This window comes from Tyto alba, unplaced genomic scaffold, assembly GCF_018691265.1.
Source record: "Tyto alba isolate M040663 unplaced genomic scaffold, T.alba_DEE_v4.0 Super-Scaffold_40, whole genome shotgun sequence".
Lineage (NCBI taxonomy): Eukaryota > Metazoa > Chordata > Aves > Strigiformes > Tytonidae > Tyto > Tyto alba.
In genome coordinates, this window is record NW_024881316.1 from 45,068,902 (window position 1) to 45,090,782 (window position 21,881).

Sequence of the window (21,881 nt, forward strand, 5' to 3'; positions counted from 1 at the left end):
ATGCCTATAACATTGCAGTACTTGTGAATCTCCTGTGCAGAATGGTAATTTCTTGTGCAGGATGGTGATATCCCAAAGAAAGGCAGATACTATGGGAATTGACAGTTCTACTGGGAATGAATATAAGACAAGTTCTTTTCAACATAAAAAGTGTTAGAATGATGCTCTTGAGTTCTTTCTCCTTCTTAATTTCTCATTTAACATAAGTAAAACTCTCAAATATATTTTCAGAAGCATATATTGATGCTGGCTATTAACAGGACAGACTTTTGCAATGCATATTTTTAAAATTAGGTTTCTTCTCTTACATTTACTAGTTAAAACAAGTGAACAAGAGGGCTGGACCCTAGCTGTTTCCAAACTTACCTACTGTTCAGTTTAACTGTTTTTAATGGATGTATTGCTTAAAAAATTGTGACTGTAAAGTGAATAATTCTGGACATGTTGTAGTTGGGTGAATAGATAGAATGTCTGGGAATTGAGTTTCACTGAAGCTAATTATGTCTAGGATTGATCTCCTGGTGAACTTTGAGTTGAAACAACCTCCCTTCACCTCATGCTATTCCATTTGTACCAGTAGGAACAGGACTGGATCCTCCAACCCTCTTCTGCACCCAGAATGGTGAGAAACCGTGCAAGGCATGTTGTGCCTGTACCGCTCCAAGCCAGCTTCCATCCAAGACCATAAACAGCCTTTAAGCAAAAAACACTCTATCAGTTTCTGGCCACAAGTCCAAACAGCACTTCAGCCTAGCATGGAAGGTATTCCAGTGGAGAGGAAGGAGTGCAGTTTAAGGGAGTCAGATTATTTGTAAGGCAACTCTTCAGTTATTAAGTGCTAAATTACCTATCCTGGATGCAAGTGGCTGTATCTAAATTGAGTTTGAAACCAAGCTACCTGCAAATAACACTGGGGGGAAATATGAGGGTGAAAGCTACTTGATTTTTTTGAGATGACACATAATGTAACTACTACAAGAAATTTGCATAGAATCCAATATAAATATCGGGTAAATATACATTTCTAGAATGTCCGTCCTTTTACTTATCCATCTATCCATATCTCTAATCATAAAAGTAAAAGAAATATTTTAAGAAGTTCTCATGGCTTATAATATTTTCCTTTTGGTTACAAGTGAACCTCTATAATTATTGTATTATTTTTAAATAGCGTATAATGGCAGATTTTGACTGCAAATAAGAGAAAAAATTTTAAACTCATTATGCAAAAGGGGCTGCTTTGCTGTTTATATCTCCCAGACAATTCGGTGATGCCTGTTTTGATGACTGCAAGCTTCACTTGTGAAATGCTAAAGCTGTTTATATGAACCTCATCTGTGAATTGATTCAGTCAGGATAAGTGTTCAGAAGAATGCTATCCAGAAGACATAAAGGTGTCCTAATATTAACCTGGTATGTAAAGTTTTTGATGTACAGCCAGATGGAAACCACAGAAAAGTGTTACAGTGTCCTCAACCAGAAAAGTGAGAGAAGGTCGGTCATCTTAATATATAATAAATCCCACATAACTTAAGTTTGGTAGCATAGTTTATCCAAAATTATTTTATGTTTTTTGGAAAGCACTGGTAAAATATCTTCTACCATAAATTTAACACATAGTTTTACAAAATTCATGATGATACTTATTATAGCAGAAAAAAATATTTTCCTGTAGAAATCAAAGGTATCCCATGAAATGGAAATGTTTCGTTTGCAGGTTCCAGCTCCACATTTCAGACTAGTAGTAATAAATTTAGACAAGGAATTTGGATATGATATGGAGCTGGCTCAAATAAGTACAGTATGTGTAGATTTTGCATATGTTCAAGGGCAAAGTATTACATGGGCAGTGAGTCCCTATCAGGAGGTCAGTTTTATTTATTCCTTAAGCAATGAGATCATGACTGCTGAGAATTAATCCATTCCTTTTGTTATTGTCTGTGCAGTTTCATCTGCTTGCTTTCCTCATAATTCCCTTGAAATTTTTACATAAATAGTCTTGCCAGCTGCCTTCCTCTTACTTATCTGCACATACTTTGTTAGGTTACATTTTATGTACTTTGAGGAAGATGAATGGAGTTAACACACACCCAGGGTACAAAGCTGCCTTTGTATATACTTGCGTTGCTTTGAGATCAGAGCAGGAACCAAATTTACTGAGTCATTCTTTAGTCTTTGCTTTTGCTTAGCCCTAAAATGGAATTTGCCCCATTGGCGATGGTGTTCTTCACTCATCAGAACAGGATTCGTCTTGCTTTTCTGAAGATGTCTGTACTGTGGGCATGTGCACCTAGGCCAGTGTCCCAAGGGCTCCATTGCTGATGTCCACAGTTGATGAACTTCAGACAAATTAATGGATGTGGTTCATCTGACTTATTTTAAACATCTACTTTAGGATTAAGTTGCTCTCTAAAAGTGCCTAGTATCTTTTTTACTATACAGGAACTTTAAGTGACTAATTAGGATACTGAAGATATATAACTTGTTCAAGTGAATCCCATCTTTTGTCCCTGGACAGAAAATGACCAATTTTCCATAATGAAGTTATATATAAAAAAAAAAAAAAAAGTCTATCTTAATTTATATTTGTCACTGTCCACAGCTTTCTTCCATGTCCTTTACAGTTCTAGGTCCTTAACATCTCTTCAACAGTTAAGATTTTTAAGGTTCTTAAGGTCTTAAATTCTGTTTATTAGGGGGAATGGAGTTGTTAATGCTGTAGAGAAAAAACAAATTTATTTTTACTATTTATAACTGTGAAAATACATTAAAATTGAGAACATCTTGGGTTGCCAGAAAAAGATGTCATGTCTTCTCCTAATATTGGGATCTTTGTACGAAACACATGAGCACTCAAAACCAGTATTACATCAAAGGCATCAAGTTTGCTATGCAGACTTGTTCAGATTAATGGTTACTGCAGAATGTATGGTATGTTCTATAAGAGGTGGGTAAAAATGATAAAAATTCCCTGTATGTCTGTACTTTATAGCCAAATCATGTATTACATTACAAAAGCTATTGATCTTTCCCCAAGTGGCATTTTTATTTTCTGTATAAAACTCTGAGTAAGCTTAATCTTTGAAAATGCTTACTCTTAAAACCCTTTTTTTTTCTTTGCTTACCAATTCAAGTGATTCTCAGAAGAGTAAGTACATTTTTCCTTTATGTAACAAAAATCTTCAGATAGTGATAATCCTCAGATAATTTCAAGACACAGAAGACTAAAAATATGTTTTCAGCATATTTTGTAAACACTTCAGTATTGAGCTACATTCTGCTTAATTTCTCAGATGATTTTTTTTTTTTTTAATCTAGGTAATGTTTGACCTACAACCCTAGAGCTGTCAGGTACAGCATACAGTGCCCTGTTATTCTCTAGTCTAAATTAAAAAGAAAATATTTAGCATACTCTTTTAGTAATATCAACCATTGCAAGGCAACTTTGTTTTTTCCCTAGGGCAGTCACCTAGCTCCTTTGAAGGCATCATAGACATACAATGAAGAGGACTTTAGCAAAGGAGATCAGGAAATCATGCCACAATATGAATATGCAAGCAGTTTTGGAAGCCAAGCTCTTCCTCATTAACATTGTTGCCAAACACAGGGGTGTCCCGCCATGCTGCATACGTTTTTCAAATGTTCCAGCTTAGCAGCTACTCGGCACATTTCCTTCAGACACAAAATCATTGGTGAGCAAGTTAACATTTGGCCACTTGCCTTCCCCACACACAAAGAGCTTTATATGTCAAATATGAAAGCTTTAAAATGGAATCAAAATAAGATTATTTTTCATCCTGGATGGTAGGTAACAACATGCAACTCTTTATCTTTTCTTTCCCTTTTTAGTCTTCCTTTTTAGTTCTTCATGCTGAAAGAAAGATATAATGCAACACATTTTTGGAAGACTAAGCATACATTTACTGTGCCAGGTCCTATCTACTGCATCCTTCAGCATGTTCCAAGGAAAGCATGCAAAGTATTTTAACTCTGCTGTACACCACATAACTCAGCTTCTTAACTGCTTAAGAGTGTAGTCACTCTATACTAGTACCACTATAGAGGGAGTAAAAACTACTTATTTTTACTTCTTTTAATAAACCAGTGGGGCAGTGTCATTGATGTCATTTATTGTATCTGGTTTTAAGCTGAGATTGTTTCAAGGTGCTGTATCATTTATAGGTTTGACTGTTTCTTCAGAAAGGAAAGATTCACAGCAAACTTGCTTTCATACTGATGAAAGAGGACTTCAGTCCTGTTGGAGTGACTTCCAAGAACAGAATTTGGAAAATTTCACTTACATAAAATTGAAGTTGTTTCTTAGTTAAAACATCCTGTATCATTTCTTGTTTTCAAGAAAAAATAGTTAAAAAATAAAGACTGTGAAAAAGAGCAGGTGGGTATTCTGTAGACTTAAAAGAAAGCATTACTTACAGGTTATAGCATTTTCGCAAACTTCCTGTGACTTCCCCAACATTGAATACCATTTCCTTTACATTCTTTTGGCCTGGAGTAACATTTGTGTTCACAGTAATGTGCTCACTCTTTCTTCTCCCTTTTTATCCTACATTATTGATTCTTTTTGAGTCTATACGGTAGAAATGTAGAGATAATGGAACACTATTTTCTTCCAAAGCAGGGATGATATAAGAGAAAATCATTACTCTTTATAATCTTGAGAAGTGAAGAGGAAAGATGATCTGCTGTTGTCTTCTGCTTTGGTGTTTCCTTAAAGATTATATACCTATGTTATCCATCTGTCTATTTCTCCTGCATTTGCTGGTTATTTATAGACTATTCTAAAACTGTTTGGACTGATGAAATGGCTATACTTATCCCTTTAACTGTGAATTTCCATGCCATGACATGGGTTTTTTTGTTAAAGTGTATTGGGAAGAAAATATAGTCCAGTTATTTATGATAAAAGCTATTTTATTTGGTGGTGGTTTAGACCATCACTCTAGAATCCACCTTTATGAAAGACTTCTTTCAGAGAGGAGAATTGAGGGGAGAAAGCAACTTTATTTCACAGATATATAGGGAAAAAGTAAGTGTAAGTATTCATTTAGTATATAAGAACAAAATTAAGCCCAGTGTTTAGACATCTACTGTAGACAATTTGTAGAGAGAAATGAAGTCCCTATTGGAAAAATACCTCTGAAACACCTTTCTTTTAATAAAACTTTGGTTAGTATTTTTTTGTTTCACTTACTATAAAGAAACTTGAAGTGTTTTGATAGTTTTGATACTGTGAGCCTTTGACAGAATGCATTTGTTGAGTTTTATAGTCTATTTGCTGAGAGTAGCCATCACTAAATTATTTAATTTAACATTAGCTGCTCTTGGGATTAGTCTGTTTTTGCAGTTTCTATATTACATTATGGGATTCCTGTAAAAATTAAAGTATCTTTGTCAAATTTTTAGATGTCTGTTTTCTTTGTCATCTCAGGTAGGACTTTTAAGCATAATTCCTCATGTTAGCATTTCACATCATTTTGCTTTTCTGTGCCTTCCTTGTTGTTGCAAAGAGCTTTAAATCTCTGGAACTGCTGGATGTGGAGGGTAATAGCCAATGACTTGACATATAGGTGGCAACAGCTAAAACTGAATATCCCCGGGATTGATACTAGGGCCCATATTGTTCAATATCTTCATCAACAATGTTCAAAAAATGTGGGCAAAGATACGAAATGCACATTCTGCAAATCTGTTGATAGTAAATGAAGAGTGGCTGGCACACTGGTTGACGGAGCTTCAGTCCAGACAAGTCTTGAAAACTGTGAGAGCTGAACCAAAAGAAACTTCATTGAGTTTCTGCATCTGGGACAGGGTAGCCCCATGCATTGGTACAGGCTGGATACCAACCGTCTGGGTAGCAGCCCTTCTGGGAAGAACCTGGGGGATGATAATGAATGTCACGTTAAACATGAGTCAACAGTTTGGTCTCATTATATTAAAGCAAAACTCACAGTTTTTCAGAAATATGGCTGGCAGGCTGAAGGAAGTTGCCATGCCCTTCTACTTAGTGCTGTTGAACCAAATCTGTAACAGTTCATCCAGTTTTGGGCCCTTCAGTTCCACAGAAATGCTGAGAACCTGGAAAGGTTTAGCTGAAAGCTACTGAGAACTGAGGGCCCTGCAGAACATGACCTGTCAGAAGATGCTGAGAAATTACTTTGTTTTACTAGACTGAAGAGGAAGCTAAAATTAAATAGCAGCCTACAACCGCTGAAGGACAGTTACAACAATGACAGAACCAAACTTTTCTTAGTAGTGCTGGGTACAATAAATAAAGTCAGGAACCACAAATTGTTACTTCTCAATTTCAAATAGGACATTAGAAATCTTTTTAGTTAGTATGACACTGGAGCAGGTTACCCAGAGGAGACATAAAATCTCTGTCCTTGGAGGTTTTCAAGACTTCACTAGAGGAAGCCATAGCTGACTTCATCTAGTGTTGGCAATAGTCCTCATTTAAGATGGGTGTTGGGCTAGAGACCACTAGAGAGAGGGTTGTTGGAGAGGGATGTCATGCAACAGTTCTGCAAGCCTGCACATTTCCCTGTAAAATTTCAAGAAAATTTTGTCATAGAGAAGCTCAGTCTGTTTGATTACCCACCTAAAGTTAAATTATTTCAATATTATCTGGGAGTACCCAACTAGTAATTTCTGACTGTCAACAAAGGCACAAATGATTACAGAATTTAAACCATATTGCATAAAAACATAGTATTTTAAATTATTTGAAGATGCTATCTCTTAATACAGGAAAAGTTTAAACTTAAATTAAATACCTTTCTAAAACTTATAGCAAAATGATGCAAGAAATTCTAAGAATGCTGTTTCTAGAATGTATTATGTGAAAAGTATCATGTGCTATGCAAAAGTTCAGGTTAGGTGATCCTGGTGTTGCCTTATGTCTTCAAAAGTATGACTGTATTCATTCAGAGGCAAAACAAATCTCTGTTATGGTTATTCTAGATGAGGGTTGAAGTTATAGCAAGTATCATGATAATTATTTTTAAAGAATACAAAATCAATCTAGACTTATTTAATGTCTTGATGGAATAGATTAACTGAAAATTTTTACTTATCTGAAATGGCAGCTCCACAAAATGTAGTCAAAATACCAGAAGCATGCATAGGAGAACTGAAAAGTGCTTAAGTAGAACAGTTTCTATCCTGGTGACTAAGTCAAAACACAATAGAAATGTTTGACTGGGTAGAGAAGAAAAGAAAGAAATATTCAGGTATGCTCCTGGACAGTTAGTGGTTTAGTTTACAACTAAATTGAACATGTTGACTGTCAACAAGATCTCATAATTGATGGATTGGTCTGTCATAGAAGAGTGACATAGCAAGCAGAGAATAGAGGAAGAAACTGTGTATCTGGAGTACTGATTTTTTTTTTTTTTTTCCTCATTTGCTAAACTGCTAAGGCCAAATGCTGGTTTTATAGCCTGTCTCCAAATACACTTATCAACAACCCTTTTTTTTCCATTAAATCAGATTAATGAACTCTACAGTGTAGAAGTGCTTGGGGAGTCAGAGCAAAATCTGTGTATATGTGTGTGTTTTTTTCCTTGTTGGCTTTTGTTCTTAATGCAAACGCACCCGTACTTTACCTTCTTTGTGTATGGTTTCTTGAGCAGCATGGACTCACTGCAGAAGTCAAGTCTCAATTCCATCAGCTGCTCCTGGTACCATGTATCCTTATTTATAGTTCTGTTCTTACCAGGTGTAATGATTTATTCACTGAGTTACTGTTTGGAACATAGCTATATTTCTTTCCTTGATGTTTAAGACAATATACTTCCCTTGTTTGTGAGACTTTATCTGTCTACTTCTGAGGAGGCTAATTGTACTCTTTAATCTAACTATTGCTTCATGCGTCCAATATGTGAAGGATTTAATGTCTTCTAGAGACTAGATCCTTACCTTGTGAAAGTCACCACTGCTCTATTGAAGTAAACAAAACTCAAGCACATGCTCAAAACTAACCATGAGCTTCAGAGCTGCTTCAACCCTGTTTCAATTATGGCATAGTGTATACATGGATGGGAGGATGTACATGTTTATGGTTTCATACCATGACTTTTTTGAGATATAATTTTTGGTTGACACTGAACTCTGTGTGAAATACATTCTTAAATGCAGTAGTGAACAATTTAAGATCTTTTTGCTTGAATGAGCTCTAATTCAGTCTAATTTCCTTTCTTTTCCTGTAGGTGTTCAGAAGTATAAAAAAATCAATCATAGATTAACTGTGGGGAAAAAAAAAGAAAAATAAATGGACACATTTACCACTTTGTTATTACTTTGTATTGAGTGTGGAAAGGGACACTTCAGTGCTTCTCTCTCTCTGGTACATCCTCAGTGTGATAGAATTTATTAATTTCATTACCGCTAATACTCCCATTTTAAAAGCACACAGGTTCAGTTCTGCTCAGTGCAGAACACATTGGCCTCGGTCTGGGAGAATGTTTTACTTGTCTGGTCATCTGTAAACACGTAGGCAGACTACTCATGTGTTTCAGTTTAAATGCGCACCTTAGTCAGGGCAAGAGTGCTCAGCACCCTTCCTAACTCAGCCCTCATCACTGTTGTGAGTGGTGTGCAAGCAGATTTTTGAAATAAGAATTGACACACTCCCCTGGAAAATGTAACTCACAAGACTAATAACCAATCTGTGGCTTATATTTCTGCATCTTAACTTGTTCAATGGATGTTTGATTTGGGAGGGTAACTTAAAGGTTATGGCAGGGGTGCTTTGTTGCTATAATTTCTGTTGTGGAATGCAGTTCTTACTGGAATAAGGTACATCATGTACTTCTACTCTTTTGTCAGAGAGCAGAAAGACAAACACGGATGATGGACTCAGTCCAGTATGCAGAATTTTGTGAAAGTCGGCAATTGAGTTTTTGTAAGTATTATAATGGCTGCACTGTATTAAGATGTTCAATTATTATTTCGTGTAATAGAGAACACAGCAGAACCTCATGTTTTTGAAAGCACTTTTGTTCCATCTACAGTAATAAAACTTTAAATTCTTTGTATGCATAACTCCTGGGAACAGTTAATTTAGCATAGTTTCAGGCTGTCAGGCAGAGTATTTTATTTGAATATTTACCAAGCTTTCTATATGCTTAATTACTGTACTGTTGGGAATGACTGCAAAGATAGAACTGGTAAAGAGTTACTGGATTAAAACAACCATACTTGCCTAAAGTCTGTCATGGTGGTTTTATAGTCAGCATATTAGTAAAGTTTCATGGTTGCAGGTTTTTCAAAATGCATCTAAAATTAAAGAAGAGCAGCAAGCTTTGCACTTATTTCTCTATCCACAGAGACACAAAGAACTTACTAAAGAGTCTTTTCTATTTTAAGCTGTAAGCTCCTGCTGTGGAATTTATTCAACATTAGCCAAATTCATCAGTATATGCCATTCCAACACTAATAACATGATGACAGAATTAGGGCTTTACTAGCACTGAAATCCAACTTACTAGAAGTACTTGTGGGCCACAACTATAATGAGCTGTAAATTAATGGGCTTGATCATGTAGCAAAACATCATTACAGAAGCAGTTAAGTGATGACTAAGGTTTTAGGTCAAATGTCAGAGAAAGTGAGGTGAAGGAGCCAGTAAAAATCATGACAAAACAGCACATGATCCTACAACACAGACTTGAACACAATGGTATCTTTAAATTAGAGACTTTATCTTGTTCTTCCTTTTAAATTCAAAGAAAAAGTGACTCATTTATGGCATATAAATGACACATTTGAAATACTGATCTGTATCAGCAAATGTCAGCAAATGTAGGAAAACATGTTTTGTAAGCATTTCTTTTCCTAATTCAATATGTTTTGTAAGCTTAGTTATAATTTGGTGTCACACATCTGTGAGCCATTAGATAAATGACACTTCAGATTAGGGAGACTTCAGGAAATGAGACGTTTGTGATAAAGTCATTTTTAAAACCCCAAAATTATCATCTGGAGACAGAACAAATAGAAATCTAAAATTTGCAAAATAAAATTGCATGTTACTGGCCAAGGGATTGTGTTTTATAAAAATATCTTAATGGTATTTTCACAGTGTTTTTAAATGACCATGTCTATACAGTTCATTTTCACTGAAATTTAAACTCATTAAAGAATAAGAGAATCACAATGCTTAGAAAATATTAGCAAGACAGACACATGCACAAATTCAGTTGCATAATATGAACTCAACTAGATGGAATATATTAAAGGCCATGCAGAATATTTGTTCAAAACTAACACAAAGGCTATTTTTTACTTATTTTCTTATATTTTAGTAAAATTTGAATGTATTGCTATGTTTAAAGCAGTAAATACTTTTTACTGTAACATAAACCCATGAAAACTATGTCACAAGAGAATAAACCTGGAAGAGACTTCAGGGAGCCTGTTCTAGCAATATATATTAATAATTACAGCTCCACATATTTCTGTGCACTTTTAAAGACGAGCAAAAGAAAAGGTCCATCAAAGGATCAAGTACTACAGCATTACAAATTTACATTCTAAGGAACATTTTGTAGTCCTGCTGTCACTTCACACTTCTCTTGCTTTGTGGAGCTTTTTTGTCTTTAGCAAGTCAATGTAGCATTCTCATTCCCTCTTAAAAAATAATGATCTTTTACACCTGTTTTCTGTTTAACACCTGACTTATCTTCAGCCTTTTAGTCCTTCTTGAAGAATCTCCTTGAAAGAGCTATTTCAAATTATTCTCCCACCTTGTATATACTTCATTTTTGTAGTATTTTGTAGTGATTGATTGTGTGTTTTATTCTTTGCTCTGTGCTGCTTATGGGTCTCCAAACTGTTGGGTATGAGATAACAGTCTTTTCCCACTAGTTTTATTTTGATAACTCCTTCCTTGGCCAATGAAATCACATTCACACTCTTTGTTTTACATTTGCAGTATTTTCTATGACTGGAAAAAAATACATTATTTTGGTCTACCTGTTGCTAATTTTTCCATTTCCCCTTATGATTTTAAATGACAGCAAAGAAAGCATCCAAGTTTCGTGACTGGTTGGACTGTAGCAGTATGGAAATAAAGCCAAATGCAGTTGCAATGGAGATTTTGGCATATTTAGCATATGAGACTGTGGCACAGGTAAGGGAGTATACTGATTGAACTCAAGTTAAATAAAATTAATTAATTACACTTGGAAGTACTTCAGCCTCAGGTGAGCATGTTGTAAGCCCCTTCAGAAGCATGCAGTCACTATTTCAGCTAACCAAGCTAACTGGATTTCTGTCTGTCTTTCAATTTATTGTATGACAGATGTGTACTGTACCATATTCATCCATCTGATACACAAATGGAAGTATTTTATAATGGTTACAGAGAAGAGTGGAGTCCAGCACGAACTTTATTCAAGTCCAGACTGAAACCACATATTTTGCTATGTGACCCTTGGCAGTGTGCTGAGTCTCATTCAACCCCATTGCACAATTGGATTAAAAAGCAGGATTTCCTGGAAAACAAAACGTTACCTTAGTGCCAAGCCAAGCCCTCTTGGGTAGATAGATTACTCCATATATTTACATAAGTGGAAAAGAAAGGTTCCTTAGGCTGAAATATCTCTGAATAATTTTGTTTTCAACTGAGATACACTAAGAATAATGTGCTTCAACCCGCAACCCCTCTCTCTCTTCATTGTTATGTTGGCATTCGTAGTAAGTACCATGTCAATAAACCTACCTGTTTGTTGGCTGTTTTTGCCCCTCCAGTTAGTGGACTTGGCCCTTTTGGTTAAGCAGGACATGGCTCCCAAAGCTGGCGACCCATTCAGTCATGCCATATCTGCCACGTTCATACAGTATCACAACTCTACTGAGGTAAATCTTGCTTTTTCACATATTAATGCATTTTATGTTTTACTTTTACCTGTATTTGGTAGTTTGTTGCTTTCAGAGTAGATGTTAATGAATCTGGTATTGACACAGACTTCTATTATGGAATTTATAAATAATGAAGTTATGGATTTAGATGGAAAGACATAAATTAGAGCGCCAAATGTTACCTTCTTAGCAGCATCTTTATATTTAAATGTAACTCTTCTTTTCTTGTATGTAAATTCCTGCTCTCTGTATTGAAGGCTCTCTCTATTGCAGATTTGGAGATTAAAATTGTCAACAGTGGCAAGTGCAATAAGTGCTATATTGCAAGCATTCTTACAATATAGATATGGTAACCTCTAGAATGAGGAAACTGAATTCTGTATTACATCTCTTCTAACAATAAATCTAAAAATGCATTTTTTTTTTCTGATTTGATTATATAATGGCTGTTTGACATCTTGCTTTTATAGCCACATCTCTTAGGGCAATCTACAAGTGTGAAGACCAGTCTTGACTCTCCTGAAAACACACCACCTCCTACACCCACACCCCCTGCATCAGCGGGACAGCAACATCTTGGGAAGACCCCATCAGGAGCCCTCGGGAACGGTGGAATTGGACAGGACTCTACCAAATCCAAACAAAGGAAAAGAAAAAAGGTATTTGGTGAACAAGCCTAAAAAAAAAAAGAAGAATAAACCAAAATATCTTCAGGAAATAACGTGTCTCATTTTAAATATTAATTTTAACCTGTATCACATATTAACTACCATTGTTATTGTAGCGTGAAATGTGTGGTTTGGTGATTTTTCTATCAGAACTAGTCTAAAGGTTCTCAGTAATGGCTGCAAACTGGGTTTTGTTGAAGTAACAACTGCTGCCTCTAAGATGAGCTGCTCCTCTACAGCCGCAGCAGTAGACAACACCCCAAATAACCGTCCTCTTCTTCGGCAGTAGCAGCTAGAGTAGGTTTGGAGAGTCAAAGCATAAGCGAAGTAGCCACAGTGGTGGTTGTGATTTTCCAGCTCCCAGCAGCCTTAGGTGGCTGCCTTCTTTGTCTATACCAACTTTGCCTGACCAGCTTTATATTTATGCCAGTTTGTTGCATTCAATATAAATATTTGTTTACTTTACATAAAATATGGATATCCCCTATTCAGAGTGTGAAATGTAAATATTACAATTCCTGTTTTCTGTTGTAGAGACTTAGTATTCTATCTGAGAGGGATATATGTATCTTAAAACCACAAGGGAAATATATTTTATTAAATAAACTGGATAGGAAGCACTGTGTTAGTCACTTAGGGCTTTTTTGAAAAAATACGATGGCAGTACTCATTTTTGCTGCAAAGCAATGGAGTGGCTTGTGATTCTCTCATGTGTGTTATTATTCTCCTAGAACAAATACTAATTTTTCACATAGTTAAACCAGTGATTTTTACAATAACAGATAGAAAAAGATGTATTTTCTCCTTCTAGTGTCATCAGTTCTGTAGCTACTCCTAATAGGTTTGTCTTTCTCTCTGCCCTTATTATACTCCATTTAGAAAGCCTTTAGTGAATCCTAAAAACCTCTCTGAAGACTTTTGCTTTTTTTCTCTTCCTTTTTTATATTATATTTGATTATATTTTGTTTCTGTAGCTGATTTCCATTATAATTCTAAGGAACAAGTATTTAGCTGGAGATGTAGTTTTTGATGCATTTTATTTCACTAGTGTTGTGAGTTTATTTTAAATTCTTAGTGTTTGACTAATGCCTTTTAAAATAATTATATTCAAAAAACTGCACAGTTTTAATGAAATGTTCCCATGACTTATCCAATTTGCTTAGGTATATACCAGATATAATTGAGGCATTGAGACAAATGAGTTAGTTTGGGGAAGAATGTTATTCTTAGTCCATGAAGGTCCAGACCAGCAGAAAATATTTGACTTTCATACTCCCTTTATGAATGTCAATTAGCAAGGGGAAAATCTGCCATCATATTATGAATAATTCTGTGTGTACACACACAGGCTCCAATGAACTCAGCACTCTTGAAAATAAAACATTTTGTAAAATATATCTAAGCTTGAAAGCATTAGTATATAGTGTATATGTATGCAGGGACCACATATCTGTGCTCGTTAAACTTTAGAGCATAATTTACATTTTGTTGTTCTTAGTGCATTCACTAATATCATTTTCATGAATTTGTTACTAAGCAGCCATCATTCTGATAAGTGTCTGAATTCTGGCAAGCAGCCGTGTCTAGATGGAGCCTAAACCAACATTTCAGTTTGACTAGCAAGGAGAAGAGGGTAACTTTTTCTTTTAAAATCCTGGAGTTATTTTTGTAAAATCAAGGGACCCAGTAGCAGTGATTTCTTATTTTTTCTTATTTAGGGTCCTTAAATCAAAATGTTATTTGTATTTGAGGTAATTAATATATTTTTGCATCCCTCTAACACCATTATGTCACATGTTTCATCTTCAAATTTCAATCTGATATTACTCAATGGTGATTTGGTATCAAATTGCTTTCCACTTTGGATACTTGTTCAATATTTTCTCCACCCCTTGACATCATAATGAGAGCCTGAAATGTTTTAAAAATAGTTTCTATGGTTATTGCAGTATGACTTATATGACCCTTTCATTTTAGCTTGAACACTTTCTGCTCTTTTCAATTGCAACATACAGCAGCACTAGGTGAAAGATTTAAGAGGACAAATATGGTGTTCTTTGGGTCTCTTAAGCAAAGTTCATGTAAAAGTCCTCTTTGATTTGTTAATAGCTTTTTTTCTCTAATGTAGTGTGTGGCAGCAATGATGTGTATCCTCAGGAAAAAAAAATTGGTCCATTTTATAAAGGTTTATTTTCATACTTTATGCACTGTAGGTCTGTTGTGTGTTTTTGATTTAGTAACAATTTATGTGTTTTTCTGTTGCAGAGCACTGCAGCCTGTGGTATAGAGGCTCAAAGCGATGCCATCCAGCCCAGCCACATCAGAGAGGCCATTCGACGCTATGGCCACAAGATTGGCCCCCTTTCCCCATTCACAGTACGTAATAACAGAGTTATAAAAAGTTATATTTATAATCTTAAAGAACTTTGATTTTCAAGTGGTCAAATGAAGAAGCTTTGGAATTGTTGAAAGCAATTTGTGGTGACTGTAATTTTCTTTTTAAAAGTGGCATAATTCTCTTGGGAAATAAAACTTAGTAATTTCTGTCTCTTTTTGGAAAGACAAAAAAGTTTTTTTTTTCTTTTAAATATTATTTTCTTTCAATGACAAATTATGCTTTTTTGTTAGTGCTTGAATTTTCTGTTTTTGCAAAGTTTAGGTTTACAGTTATTTTAAATTATATGTATTCCAATATGGTGAGGAGCACTTTATATTCTAAAATTAGTTGTGTGTCAGATACTGCTCCTATTGGAAGTTGAACTCTCAAGTGACACATTTACAGTTGGAGAAAGAGAATGGTTTCTTTAGACAACTTTGAACCTCCACTAAAATGTAATAGAACTGAGCTTGTGGTAAAACACTGATGGGTTATGAGGTTTTGCCATCATTTTTTTCTATGCAAATTGCAAATCCATTGTTCAGAACAGCCAAACGAATTCTTTATTTAATTTTCTCAGCTGATAAAAATGTGAAAGTAGTCTGTCTTCAATGTCATAAATTGGGGTAATTTTCTTCTGATCTGCTGTTCTATGTAGCATATATCCTTGCTTGCCTCAGAATACCTACATTTAGGAAAAGACAAATGTTAAAGAAATCGTTATAGGAAAAAAAAAAAAAAAAAAAAACAAATAAAAAAACCCCCACCAAACTAGATCTGAGCTCCTAAGAATCATGCAGAAATTGTCCATTTGGGGGAGAGGGGGGAGGTTTAAGAAAGAAAAATTATTCTGAATTTGGAGGAAATTCTTCTGCATAAAAATTTTACAGAAATATATGGAGACCATGAATATGAAGGAAATAATGGGACTTGACTTCAGAAGCAAGGAACAAGTAAAAATAAGAGTATGAATAAGTAAAAATAATGAGTATGCAAAGTTATAATTTTTCTAGTGTCAAAACTGATCAATGCTTTTATAAATGGTAGCAAATGTTTGGTTTATTAATGATGGTTGATACACATTTGCAATTAATTATCTTTACATAATTTTACCTCTCTCTTTTGCCACTCACAAATGCTAGATTAATATCATGTGAAGTGGAGGATAGATTTTCCAGTCCAAAATAGAGAAGTGTCTTTAGCAAAAGTTTGCTAAGAGATGGAACTAAGAATGTGGCAATAGCTTCTAAAGAAAGAGGGTGTATTTAATTTTATTATAATGAAGTAAAGAGCTCACATAAACCATTACAGAGAGATAAGTATTCCTTCCCTGATCCTCACTAAAAGTGATTTGTTAATTATTAACCAAAATTTGAAACTTCTCTGCAACCACAGGGTACAATAAATAACTCTGTTTTGGCTTAGTTTTTTAAATGTCCTGCAATCTTATGAACTTCCCAAACAGGACAACTAACCAAAGAATTTAATTTATTGACATTACCTACTGTCAAAATGGTTGATGAGATGAGCAGATCTTGTTCCCTCTAAACAAGCTAAGAATGAGAAAGGGAATGTTGGGTCATCTTCAAAATGCATACAGATGTTATAGATCTGTAATACAATTCCTTTTTTTAATGAGAAGGTTCAGGAGAAGCATTTTGAGAGATAGTATGAGATATGCATTTAGGTCTGCCAGTCTGACCACTTTTCTTGTCAGTGCCCTCACTGGCAGTTTTGGGAATGAACTTTGCTATCACAGTTGTCCAAACTGAAAGTACCCCAAATTTCCTGTAAGTTCCTTAGAGGTGCAGAAAGCATGAAGGTAGATTGAGGCTTCCTTTGACCAGACCTTTTCGTATTGCTGGACTCTCACACTGTTGTATTAAAAATATTATCTCTAGTCATTTTTAAGAGTACTGCAGCAACACTTCTTTTGAATGACTTCTGCTTTCTCCTATTGCCACTGCCTTTACAATAGTTTGTGTATCTGTGTGACCTCCTAGACAGGATGACAGAACCGGAAGGAAAAGCAGCTTTACTCTTGTGATTCTGTGGCGACACTTTAAAAACTGCACAGGGAGGAATATTGAACGAATATCTGTCATTAGATTCAGTGAAATCATGCTTCCAGCTGTTTCCACCCTTAAACTAACCTGAAGGTCATGTAGAGATGTTAGGAATATACATTGCACATCATCTCTTCCATTTCTCTTAAGTTTGTTGATCGTTCTTCCACATCAGATCTGATTTTATACTCAATAGATGCTCTGCCAGAGTCTGCTGTAGGTGAAGAGGGACAATTTTTCTGCATGTCCAGATGTTTTACACTATTTTCTGATGGGAGTTTATCATTCATGTTAGCAGTCCTACTACAGGAGCAAAGAAAAGAATAAAGAAAGAACTATGTGTATGAGCTATATACATGTTCAATTCAGTCCCTAAAATGTATAGATTAGACTGAACTTTAAGTAAAAGAGATAGTTCTACATTCTCATAATAGTAACAAGAAAAGGGTACATGTCTGCTAATACCAAAATGCTGTATTACTCCAGTATAAGTTTATGATATGTACAGGAAGAATGTAGAATCAGTCCTAGAAACCTAACATGTATTTATCTATCCCGAATAACTTGACATGTGTTAGGAACATACAGAAAATCTCATACAAGGAATAATAGGCAAAATAAGTTATCCGAAGTATTCAACAGTTTTTTTGCAAACAAGAGCATGTTACTGCTCTTGAGTGCTGACCATTAAGAAAAGACTGGGGAAAGAAAAAGGAATCACTTTAAATAATTTCCTGTCTTCCAAAGTAATATTACATGAACTTTAGCACACTACAGTTATTGGGATTTAATGAATTATTTTAATTTTGTGTACTTATGCTATTCTGAAATTTTCTTGGACATGTGACTATTGAGCAGTAAGAAGGATTTGCAGAAGACTTTTACCCTTGCTGTAAATTAGTAAGAAATAATGGACAGCTCTGGATTCTTTTTTTATTTTGAATAATTTCCATCTCATTACAGCCAGTCATACAAGGCAGAGAGCAAACATTTTCTTTTTTGTTTTGGAGATTATTTTTAATTTAGATGGAGTTTTTTTCTGGCTTTTTTCCATGCTGCCTATTGCGAGGCATTCAGTAGGCTCCCTGAAATTCACTGTGTATCATTTTTAATGTTTATGATTTAACAACATTGGTTTTTGAAAGACTTTATCACCTGTACAAATGGACTGAGTTTAAATCAGCAGTGTATGTGGAGAAATTTATAAAAATCTGGACCTGCAAAGTGTCTTATAATATTTCCCCTTTTAAATTTGTGAGATACTATAAAATTAATGTTCTCTGTCATGAAAATCTCATGCAGATGATTTCATTTCAAACCAAAATCAGACAAGGATATTCTAACTGCCCTTGATATTAAAATGCATATTTCATCAATTCCTTTCTTTCTTTGTTTTTTTTTTTTTTTTTTTTTCCTCCCTGCATTACAGTTTTTAATCTTTTCTCTCTCACCTTATTGTTTCTCAACTCTGGTAAGCGAGGACTCCTCAGTTCTTAGACTGAAGCTAATTTATGTACTGTGGAAACTCACCCTCAGTACTGGCAGGACCCATCTATAACTACAGAGGCAGATGAAGGTATAGATATTTGACTAGATTGCCAGGTGGGAAACCATACTTGTTTTCTTCACATTCAACATCACATTCCAAAAATATGAAAACCCCCTACCTTCCTTCTCCTCCATGGGGTTACAGGAGGGGATCTGCCTTGCTTTAAGACATGATTAATGGGTTTTTCAGTGATGGCTCATTCATATTTGACCCAGGTAATTGCCTGTGCACACCTAAAGCTAAATGTCCAGGAAGGCCTCTGTATTTGAATCACTTGCCATGGAGACTGTGATGTATGAGGCTTTGATTCTGCTCAACTGAATAAAATTTACTTGTTTCTTTGACACAGATCACAAGAGCATATGAACTGATAGAAGAGTCATCTTCTGGTCTTCTATTTATCCTACCAGTACACAGCCTTTATTGTGGTGTGGGTTGTTCGACTTTTCCACAGACCACTTTTCCATTCCTCAAGGTAGTTGAGAGCAGAACAACCAGGTGCACCAGATCAGAGTATCATGAGAACCTTACACATGTAAGGTAATGGTTCTAATCTTGTCTTGGTAGTAAAGTGGTGTTTTCATGATGAAACTTCCATGTATGGGGGACTGACTTTGGGACAGATGCATTCAGTATGAGGTTCACCCGTAGGCAGACTGAGTTCTTTCCTGAACACCATCAGTCATGATCTCATATTGATGTTGGAGGAAACAGAGTGAGTGGATCTCATAGGCTGGTTCCATACAAGGAATTTCCAAAGTCGACCTTTCCATTTTAGATGTAAACAAAAAAGTAGTAGTTCATCTCCAGGATGCCTCTCAGATATGTTTCTCTGGTGAAACTGTCTGATGTAGATCTTGCCTTATGTTTCAGGTCTTCATGGGAGATTTGGGATGAGAAATGATCTCAATTTTCCGTGTGTCATCTCACAGCCTGGGCACCAGGCTGTTCTCAGCATTAGCGTCCTCACTATTAGGGTCCTCACTGCTTAGCTCCATTACTTACACGCTACTGCACCAAAGGATTAAAAGAAGTGAGTTTAGTTTTCTCTACTCATTTGACTAACCTTTTTCATTCCTCATGTCTGTCTTTTTAAAAAGGTGAAAAAATTTCTATGAGTAACATTTGGGTGCAATTGGTAGCTGTCTTTCCACATCATCCATCCTTTTGTAGGATAACACATGACCATTGCATCCCTTTCTTCTAGTTAGAAAACTCATTTACTAGTGGTTTTGGTTCAAATACTAACTTTCTGATTACAGTAGGCCCTTGACAACTTCCAGTCTATTGGTTAGTACATTGATCCATAAAAACATCCCTTCTAGTCACTTCAAAGAGATCAGGGGAGGGTTTAAATCCTTCTGATACAGTTTTTCTTTCAGACACCATAGTGTATAGCTCAGACTTCTGTCTAACATTATATCAAGGGTTTGCACTACCTGGAAAATACACATAGCTTATGTCAAATATTTCCTGTTGCTGAGAGCTGAAGCAATGGCCATACCTGGTTATAGAAAAGTCTGCTCTAGGACAGTTAATATATCTCCCACTATGTTTGGTTAAACACATGCCACTGGACCTCTACATCACTGAAATGTATTTGTTGTGGAAGTCTTTTTAAATATATGTTACAGGGGGCTACTCAATGCTCCATCTACACTTTTACCAGATTAAGACACAGTGATCGCTGTTATTGCATGAAAACTCAAAGATGTACATGTATGTCTAGATAGAGAATTGTGTCATTGGAGTCATGCACTGTGTGAATATGCATGGAAGTAAGCCCTTGAAAGAGAGGTTAATTTTCTGTAATGGATTTGCATATATTTTGATTGCATATTTTCTCATCTGCCCATCTTTTCTCAGTTTTTTTCAGATTCCCAGGGGGAGAGAAAAAAAGGGGTTTTGTGACAGTTTAGCCAATCCAAAAAAATAACCAATTATGATCAAGAATCCATTTGACTGGGAATCGTAATGGCTTCTCAGTACTCCAGGAAGGAGCTATTCCTGAATACACCTAGAGTTGTTATGCACTCAGTCTACAGTGTTTAACTGGATATGAATCTAAGATTACACTAACTGCATTAGTGTCCTGGTATGCTTTGCTTCCTTGTGTGAATAGGTTTCCCAGATGAGTTCAGGTGTGTTTCCTAAACGCAATCATAGTGGGCCAGTAACTGTTTAGCCCAGAAGCAGTTATGTCACTATGTGAGAATTAATCTAAATTGTTCTAAGTGAATAAATAAATATTTCAAGACTGCTAAGTAACTATTAGTTTTGTTAGATGGATTTTTTTATAGAAATAGAAATACTGAGTGTATGCAAGCATTAAACCAATTATAGAGGTGAACAGCACTACTAGCAATAACAATTGCCATGACACTTGGATTTTTGTAACACCTTTGATATGGACATCTCAAACTGCAAACTTTTTGCTGGTAGAATAAATTGAAGCATTTTCTTGGTATTAATGGAGTAATACCTGACATGCTGTGTGTCGCAATTTTCTCTCAAATAATTGCAATGTGTTGTATCTTAGGTCCGTGATACCAGAATGAGGGACAAGGGAAAGGGAAGAGCAGAAACAAAGCAAAGTTTATTTGAATATGCATCCCAGGATTCTTACTGACTGTGAGAAACCCTTGCCATAGCGAATTCCTGATAGAACCTGTGGCTCGTGGACTTGCATGCCAGCTAGCGGGTTGTGCTGACTGATTCTGGTAGTGTGGAAACCGAAACATGTTATGGGATAATGGATGTTCTCTGACTCCAGACTTCTGCATATATAAAAAGGAATTTGGAGCTTATGCCCAGTGTGGGGATCCCACAGTTTCTAGGTTCTCCACCCTGAAGTCCAGGATATTAATCATAGAATCATAGAAAGGCTTGCGTTGGTAGGGACCTTTAAAGATCACCTAGTCCCCACCCCCCTGCCCCAGGCAGGGCCCCCTTCCCCCAGCCCAGGGGGCTCCCAGCCCCGTCCAACCTGGCCTTGAACCCTTCCAGGGAGGGGGCACCCACAGCTGCTCTGGGAAACCTGGGCCAGCGCCTCACCACCCTCATCCTGATGGGACACCCGCCACCTTCATTCTTTCAGCTTTGAGAAAGAGTTGACTTAGGTTGACCTGTATTCAAATGGTCAAAATTATTTTGCATTCTGCTGCAGTTTGAGCCATACATGCTAGAACCCTGCTATTGCTGAATTGTACTGATGTGAGTCATTTTTGGTTTCACTGATTCTTGCTGATTTTGACTGGTTGAACCTTGGTGGACCTGAGATGAATCTCATCAGTTTTAGTTGCCAGATGCAAACATACTTACTTTCCAAAATGATGAAA

At 35.9% G+C, this 21,881-nt stretch overlaps 1 protein-coding gene across 3 annotated transcripts in view; it reads left to right on the top strand.

Annotated features, from left to right (window-relative positions):
* Positions 1-21,881, top strand: part of SUPT3H (SPT3 homolog, SAGA and STAGA complex component) — a 277,772-nt gene that overhangs the window by 208,977 nt on the left and 46,914 nt on the right. For all 3 annotated transcript variants that reach the window (XM_033005009.2, XM_033005008.2, XM_033005007.2), the window contains 5 exons: positions 8,848-8,923; positions 11,040-11,152; positions 11,773-11,880; positions 12,354-12,542; positions 14,817-14,927. In XM_033005009.2, the coding sequence (XP_032860900.1) occupies positions 8,848-8,923; positions 11,040-11,152; positions 11,773-11,880; positions 12,354-12,542; positions 14,817-14,927 (597 nt within the window). The remainder of the gene's footprint in view (positions 1-8,847; positions 8,924-11,039; positions 11,153-11,772; positions 11,881-12,353; positions 12,543-14,816; positions 14,928-21,881) is intronic.